An 8942-nucleotide genomic window follows, 5' to 3' on the forward strand; every position below is an offset into this window, starting at 1 on the left:
ATGAACCATGAAAGAGAAAGAGAAGATAGTGGAGAAAAACAGAGGAAGAACTGAACGATGGAGAGATTCAGGGAGGATTAAACTGGCAGCTTGACGAGTTTATCAACAATATAACATTAGATTCAAATGTAAGGAACTTGTAGCATTTTGTTTTTATTTGTACTCAAGTGAAAGTAAGAAGTAATCATGCAAGAAATTCCACAAGTACGAATAAAAAAGTATTTGGTAAAAAGTAACTGAAGTACTGAGTAACTTATCAAATTATTAATCATTTATTATTTAAAAAATACATCATCAGATGGATCAAAATGAAAACTTGAGTGGGTATTTTGGTATTTTTAGGACCAAAATGACAATAATTTATATAAGTAACAAAAATAAAATAAAATCAGGCAAAACATTTTTTCCAAATCTGTTTCTTTCTTCTAACAAAAACTGCAGGTTTGTGTCTGTCTGGTGGATTTATAGTCAAAACATTTTTGTTTTTCATTCAATGGGTAGAAAATCCAGAAATTTTACTCATAATAAAAATATTCAAGTAAAAGTAAAAAGGACAGTGTAGTAAAAATACTAAAGTTACTCAAGTAACAGCGTCTGACCCCAGAGGTCATCTGGGGATTGGCTGCAGGATGCATGGAGTGTGTGTGTGTGTGTGTGTGTGTGTGTGTGTGTGTGTGTGTGTGTGTGTGTGTGTGTGTGGGTGGGTGTGTGTGGGTGTGTGTGTGTGTGCGCGCGCGCGTGCGTGCGTGCGTGCGTGCGTGTGTATGTGTGTATGTGAGTGTGGGAGGAAGGAAGGAAGGAAAGAAGGAAAGAAGGAAGGCAGGAAAGGTAAATTCTGATCAGTGTTTCAAATATTGTTTTTTTCTGTTTTATGAGTTTATCAAAATATTTTCGTCTCCGTCTGTATTTTGCCGCCTTTTTAAAATAAATTTAATCACAACCAATCAAAAAAAAGTCACTAAGCAAAATGAAGATGATTTTATCCTTACAGATGATTGTTGCTGCAGTTTGTTGTAAATGAGAGAGAACATTCTGTTCCAGTACCAAGAGGCGGATTTGCTGCTTTCACTGAAATGTTTTAGTTAAAATATAAGTTATATAAAGTATTTCAGCATTAATAGGACTACTATGATATTGATTTATTGAGATATTTTGTTTAACGTTAGAGGAAAATCAGATTTTTAAGGACAAGAGGGCTGTTTTTAGCTGTTGTAGTTACGATATGTGGCCAGCAGAGGGAGACAGAGTCCACAGAGGGGGCCTGCAGGGAGCTGTCCTTTCAGCACCACTCTGCTTGAAACAGCGACTTATATCTGACATTCAAAGATACAAATGTACATTATATCATCAGATTAAACATTGAATGCCTGAATAAAGTGAAAATCTTTGCATTTCTCTTCATATTTGCGGTTTTATTAGTTATTTGGTAGGAAGTAAATGAAGTTGGATGTGACTCAGAGAGCACGCTGCAACAATTGGATCCAGAAATGCGTAAATCTCACCCACTAATTCACTATTTACCAAAAAAGTCAAACGGAAGAAGAGGAGAAAATCCCCCCAGCAGATGTATTTATTATTTTTTATGCTGCAGAGCGGCTTCCGCAAACTGCTGCCACTGAGCGCAGAGGAGCCGAAGTGAGCGTGTGAACGCGCACATCGTGACAACACCAGCACCGTCTCCCTCTCCTGATTGTGTAATATAGTTTTTTTTTCTCTCTCTCTCTCTCTCTTCCTTCCTCCTCTCTTCCTGCAAAAGCGAGCAAACCCGCATCCATCCGTGAGCGCAAAGGAAGAGGAGAGGAAGAAGAGGAGGAGGAACCAGAGGAAGAGGAGGGGGAGCATTGCAACGTTCATTCGAGCTCCTTTTTTCTTTTTTCTTCTTCTTCTTCCCAATACATGGCGCAAGGGCTACTACACAAGCGGGACTGTCCTGGGTGTGATCCCGCCGCGGTGAATTTGGATACCGGAGCAGCGGCGGCTTCATCATCATCATCAGCAGCAGCAGCAGCGGCATCATCTTCCTCCTCCTCCTCCTCCATCGGCGCCCACTCTGACTCCCCGTCCTCCTGGCTCTTCTGTCGGCTTTATGTCGAGTGATGGTCGGCTTGCCTTGCCGGATGCGCCCCGCTCTCTCCGGATCGTCGACGGCCGAGCCTCCTCTGACCGCAGACCCCCATTTTCGGCGGAAACCTGCCCAGAGCTCTAAGGCTCCATATGGAAACTGGAGACCAAAATTTTAGAAAAAAGGAAAATCTGAGCGGTTAATTATTATTTATTTTTTTATTTTTTTATTATTTCCCCCCTCCCTCACTCCATTCTTATTATTTCTGGTATTTTCTGTTTTCCTGGCCTGTCGATGAATTAGTTCATCTTTGATTTGCTCATTTCCATCGTGTTGATTTGACAGATTGTTCCTGGGAAGAGGACTTGAATTGTTTACTCTCTTCTGTTAAAACGAGAGAAATGCCTTCCGTCATTCATTTATGACCCACTAACCAACCCTCTAGAATATAATAATTATTAGTGATATTAGCTAACAGTGAAGTGATGCTGATCTCATGTGAATCCCGCTCCAGGTTTGTTTTCAGCCTCTTCAGGCTTCAACTGTAACTCCGTGTTTTTATCCACATTTGCAGCTTTTCTCGCTGCAAGTGGGGGCTTCCTCTGCAGCTCCAGGCCGAGGCATTTTCCGCTTCCTGCTAGAGGAACAAGTGAAACCCACAGAAGAGGAAGAGACGTCCCTGCCTCTTCCTCTGCATAAACTCTAAATTTAGTGGTCTATTTTTCTCTTTTGGAGGTCCTCACCCAACGCAACCATAAGGTTCCTACCGCATCCTCCTCCTCCTTCCTCCCTCTCCTTCCGCTCGAGTCTCGCCCGGTTTTTCGGCTTGGTTTGGTCCCGCAAATTTTCAAATATTTACTTCCTGTACATCAAGAGGAAAGGGGGTCCCCCTTTCATGGAATGCGGAAACATGGGTCTGTTCGACCGCGGAGTCCAGATGCTGCTGACCACGGTGGGCGCCTTCGCGGCCTTCAGCCTCATGACCATCGCGGTCGGCACGGACTACTGGCTGTACTCCCGCGGCGTCTGCAGGACCAAGTCGATGAGCGAGAACGAGACGAGCAAGAAGAACGAGGAGGTGATGACCCACTCGGGCCTGTGGAGGACCTGCTGCCTGGAAGGTAGGAAGCCAGAGGCTCTCAAACTTTTCCGCTTCCGCAGCTTCCGGGATGTTCGCGCAACTGGTAGTTTCACTTCTGCAAGTCGATGCAGAAACAACAAAGTCCGAGCAAATATCAGTTCCTGCTTCTTTCTCTTTCTGTTGGTTTTTTCAGATTTAGTTTTTGCTGGTGTTCATGATGGGTTTTCCAGACACATACTGGAGATTCATGGCACAATCCACTGAAAACTACAATATCCACCAAGCACATTTGATGCAGTTTTGTAGTTTCTATGTTTGAAATAAGACAATAACTTAAAATGAACTTTTCAGCAAGAAATAAGAGCTTAACTCCTTAACCTTGATTTAAAAAGTGCTGCTTCACCTGCAGATTGTTTCACTTGGGAGAAATTATCTCCAGTGGAGCAAATATTTGTTTTAATATCCAGATTAAAGAGTTATTGACTTAAACAAGCTGCTTTCTCTTGTGGAAAGTTACACGTAGGTCAGTTTTGTCGTATTTCAAGTGTAACAGAAACTAGATTAAAGTGTGCGGTTCTGTTACCTTATTCTGATTTTCTCTTTTTTTGTTGCTTTTGTTTGTATTTATGAATGCCTGACATGTTTTCCAGACACATATTTTATAGTACAACCAACTAACTCCCCTGCAAAAACACTTAATTTTAACAAGCACTTTTTATTTTCTTTGTGGAGTAAATATGTTAGTTCTCTTGAAATTAAACAAAACTGACCCAGAAGTAACATTTCAACAAGATAAAAAGTTTATAAAGAAGTAAATAATTCCTTGGTATCGATGAAGAAGTTCTTGTTCCAAACTTTATGTCCATGTTATGAGTGAAATAATCTGTTTTTTAATATCAATATTAAGTATTTTATGTAGAAACTAGACCAAAGCTATTTGGTAATATTTGATCTTTTTGTAGTGAAGATGCATCTGTTGTGAAATGTAAATATTGATCATAACAAGCAGGAAGTTAAGGAGAATGTGCTTGTAAATAACTTTGCAGCAACATCCTGTGAAGTTACACAAATCCTGTAGCAAAGTATAAATATTAGGGTTTATTTTTTTATCTCTGAATGAAAGAATCCAGAAAATATCAACTTCATTTTGAGGATTTAGAGGATTTTTGTCTGTAAGAAGAGAGAAAAACTCACTTTAATCTTTATCAGCCTGGCCATTAGCTTCCTGTGCAGCTTGATTTAAATCTCACTTCCTGCTCCGTCTGGGCTTCCTCCCATTCACTGGGATTCCCTCTGATAGATTTTCTATAATCAGCAATCAGAAGAAGTTTGTTGATCAAATAACGTAAATTTTTCTGCACTATTTTTATTTGTAGTTTTAGAAACAAACGAATCCGTTCAGTTCGAGTTGGAGGGACGGAAATAACATTTTAACCCAAAATATCTGTGCTTAAATGAATCTAATCAGGTTTTATCTGTCAAATTACATCAATATGAGAAGTTGTCAGATGTAATATTTTACCATTTTGTTAAATGATAGTTTAAATCCTACAACAAATTCGACCTGAAATGAAAATGAGTTTAAAGTTTTCAATCCAAAGAATCAATTTTCCCCTCAGTTCAGTGAAATTAACATATTGTGATCTTTTGGGAATAAAAGAAAAACCATATTTTAAATGTTAGTTGATTTTATATTGCAGACAATGTAAGAGCTGATTGAAGGAAATATAAATAGGACCCTAATATAACAATTATGTTATTAATATTATTTTTGCTATCAAATCAAAGCAGTTTTTAAATGCATTAAATCAGCAAGAAAATTTTCTTTATTATTTAATTGTGTTTCATCGACTGCAGAAACACTTTCATCAGTTTGTTAATGGCTCATTTTATCACTAAATTCTGCCAAAACCGACCCGTTAAGGACATTCATGATGCTGATTTGATTCAAAGTGAAAATAAGTTTCTGATTTTAACATTTATTGATGTTCCCAAAGTTCATATAAGAGAAAAAACAACTCAGGGAAACATGAAGCGATGAAAACTTTATTAACTGAGCATTTAACAGCCAAATCTGACCAGTAAAAGTTATTTATTTATTTATTTATTAGTATGAAACATGCAACTAAACTGAAGCAAAACTTTGCATTTAGGAAGTTAGATATGTACGTTTAAAATCTTCTGTTGGTTGTAGAAAGAAATCATATTAATTGTTTAAATGCATTTTTAATTTACAAAACTCAAGTTGTAAAAATCCTGACTTGTAGATTCTTTATCTCAGCAGTGAAACAATTCAGTGTTGGATTATTAAAGCAATCTGGAACCGTGAATTTAGCCAGATTAAACAGGCAAATATGGATTAATCTCATAAGGATTTATTGTGTAATATTTTTACTCTAATGAAGGGAAGCTGCAGGTGAAGCTGCTATGACTCAGGATTGGCAAATTTATTCCAAAACCATTAAATATTACTAAGAATTTCTGGTTTCTGGAGCAAATATCTTATTTCACTGTAAATAAGACAAAACAAACTCACAAGTAACTTTTAAGAAAAATCGGGGAGTCAATAATTCAGTAATATTAATTTAAAAAAGTATGAGTTCAACATTTTCTCACATCATAAATGAAATAATCAGCCAGTGGAACTAAATCTGTTCATCAATATTAAGGATTTATTTAGTCAAAATAAGCTCCTGTGTCTTGATGAAAAGTTACTTGTGAGTTTGTTTTGTCTTATTTTAAGTTTATTAAGATATTTGCAGTAGAAACCAGACAGAAATACTTGGTAAGATTTTGTGTTCTGGCGTCTGGAGCTAAACGTCGTGTGACTGTAGAGGTGCAGCGATGCTCTGCTGACCTGCCTGACAGCCATGATGACAGCAGTACTGGCTGTCATGTGACCTCTGACCTGTCTCCAGCCTCGCCTCCTGAGCTCAGGTTTCCAGACGACCTCTAGGGTCGCCCGGTCAGACGGAGGAGAAGCGTTTCCTGTCATGACTCTGTAGGGAGGAGACAAACTTAACCTTGTGAGGCTGCAGTGTTTCAGGTCTGCAGGAAAACCTTTTTTAAGTTTGTGCTAAAACGATTAATCGGATTAATCAATAACTGAAATATTCATCAACAAATTTAGTATTTGATTCATCGTTAACTGGATTATACAAATTCAAAAAAGGCTGTTTGCTGAAAGAGCAACAGAAGCTGTGTTTGATTTAACCATAAAATTACACAAATTGAAATTATGAAAATAAATTTGCACTCAGATTTTTCAATAAAATGTTTTTGCATTCGGATTAGGTTGTTTTCCAGCCGTATCATAATTGGCGTATTTCACAAAACTGCAATAGAAACAACTTCTTATCGCATTACAGGAGTCACATCATCAAGAAGAGAATATTACTACAGGCAGAAACGTCAAAGAAGACGTAGACAGGAAATAGTAGCAGGATCATGAAATTGCGTGAGCAAACTTATTTATGTGTGATTTTAATTGCATTTCTTATTCAGTGGAAATTGTGAAATTGTGTATTTTCAACCTCAACATAATATCAACAATGTTTTCAATGGAAACTCAGATAATGTCACATTATACATTTTGCATTTAAAAAAACTTTCCCCAAAACTCCTCAGGTATCATAGTTTTAGTTTCACCCAGTTCAAATTCTTTAAACAAAATGATTTTCTATTAAGCACCTTTTGCATCCGATTATTAATCGGTTAATCCAAAATATAATCAAGAATGTAGTCCTGTACTTTATTAAATAAAGCAGAAACAGCTGAGTTTTGTGTTCTTCGAAGTATTTTTTTAAACATTCATAAACAATTTTTAATCCGATTAATTGATTAATTGTGAGTCTTTAGTCCTACTTTTGTTTTTGTCTAAATTCATTTAGACAAGTTCAACATTTAGGGGTTAGGGTTATGGTAGGGTTAGGTTAGGTTAAGGGTTAGGGTAAGGGTCAGGGTAGGGATAGGGTAAGGGTCAGGGTAAGGGTTAGGGTTATGTTAGGGTAAGGGTTAGGGTAAGGGTCAGGGTAAGTGTTAGGGTAAGGGTTAGGTGATGATGCAACATCATGGATTTTTCTGGAGAGGATTAAATATTATGGAGCTTAATGAGAGTTGTCAGCTGACGTTTAAGCTTTGCAAACCTGGGTTATAAGTTCCAATCGATCGAGTTGCTGTGGGGTGTCGTCCAAATATGCTGTTAAAAAAACAAGCAGCACTACGCTCTCAATTTACCCAGTGAGGTTCTGTTCTGGTCAGACTGGTACCACTTATCTAAAAGAGCCAAAAGCTAACGAGACCAATCAGCTTTTCACCTGCTTCTAATTTAATTTTATTTCTAAGGATTATAGCAGGTAAATTTAACAAACAATGGCCCTAAAAGGAAGAAAAACATTTTGCAGATAGTTTGTTTAATGTTGTAGTTTTGACATTTATGACTTTCATCACTTTTATCATGAAAGCAGCAACATGACTCTAAATTTGTGTTTATAGCCCAAATGTCTTACTTGAATTAACACAAAACTAGCTCATTAGCATCTCTTCAGCAAAATATAGGAGTTTGCTAAAAGTCAATAATTCCTTGATATTGATGAAATAGCAGTGAGTGAAATAATCTGCCAATGCAACGAGAACTACAGTAAATATTCTGTTACGTTTATATTTCAAACCAGAACCGCATAAAGCGTGTTTACATTTAGCTCCGGACTCTGATTGGATCATTTCTCTTTCCGGTTCGTTTCTGCGTCACTGCTTTTCGCTGCATGATGACCAGTGGCGCCCTCTGCTGGACGGCGGCTAAACTACAACACTGAAAAGAAGATCAGGTGGATTTTAACTATTTAACTGTTAACTATTTTTAATATAATCAGAGTTCTGTAGTTACTAGTTCCATTTACTTGAGTAACTTTTTGAAAAAATGTGAGTACACTGTATTGTTTTACTCTTACGTTTCTGGATTTTTTTACCCACTGAATAAAAACCATGTTTCAACCAAAAATCCACCAGACACAAACAAAGATTTTTATTGAAAGAAACTCATTTGGAAACATTTTATTTTGTCTGATTTTGTTACTTTTTGTTTCTTATATAAATTATTGTCATTTTGGTCCATAAAATATCAAAATTTCCACTCATGTATATTTTGGTCCATTTGATTATGTAACTTTCAAATAGTAAATGATTGATAATTTGATCAATATGTGCTACTCTTACTAGAGTAAAATGTTTGAATGCTCTACCCATTTCTGAATCTAATAAACTATTAATGGACATTAATTACACCAGATAATCTCCTTTATGTATCTTCCACTTTTCTTCAGATGTGAGACAATGCGGTTGTTATTGTGCGGCTCGCAGGATTAATCACATCTGGACTGTAATTGCGGCAGCGACCGGCCTTTATCCAGGCCAAGTCGTTATTTAACCAGCAAACAAAACAAGCCAGAGTCAGGATGACATCAAAACTCCTCACACTTTCAGCTCGCTGTGTTTTTGCATCGGCACAATCGAGCTCTTCCTTCGAACTGCATGTCGTGCATTTAGGACGGAAATTAACCCAGATTTGTTATTTGTGATTCATGGATGACGTTCAGCCCTGAAGGAGGAATGGGAGTGGAAAATCAGGGGCGCTGCGTTCGCTTACCGGGGTCAGATTCATTTAAATCCTCATTCAAACGACTTCCTGTGCAGGAAATTGGGTCTTAAAAAGCAAGTAGGTCTGATTAGAGGTAGTTTAAGCTCCTTAGATTAAAGAAATGCGTTGAAACAGCTGGAGAAACGCAGGCGACTTGCTGCAAA

The 8942-nt window shown here is 37.5% G+C and overlaps 1 protein-coding gene across 1 annotated transcript in view; it reads left to right on the plus strand.

Moving 5' to 3' along the window:
- Window positions 1-1742: 1742 nt before the first annotated feature.
- cacng2a (calcium channel, voltage-dependent, gamma subunit 2a) overlaps window positions 1743-8942 on the plus strand; it is a 54015-nt gene continuing 46815 nt past the window's right edge. The window contains exon 1 of the mRNA XM_055052187.1: window positions 1743-3183. Coding sequence (XP_054908162.1) covers window positions 2958-3183 — 226 coding nt within the window. The 5' untranslated portion in view covers window positions 1743-2957. The remainder of the gene's footprint in view (window positions 3184-8942) is intronic.

This window comes from Poeciliopsis prolifica, unplaced genomic scaffold (genome assembly GCF_027474105.1).
Source record: "Poeciliopsis prolifica strain line A6 unplaced genomic scaffold, Auburn_PproV2 SCAFFOLD034, whole genome shotgun sequence".
Taxonomy (NCBI): Eukaryota; Metazoa; Chordata; class Actinopteri; order Cyprinodontiformes; family Poeciliidae; genus Poeciliopsis; species Poeciliopsis prolifica.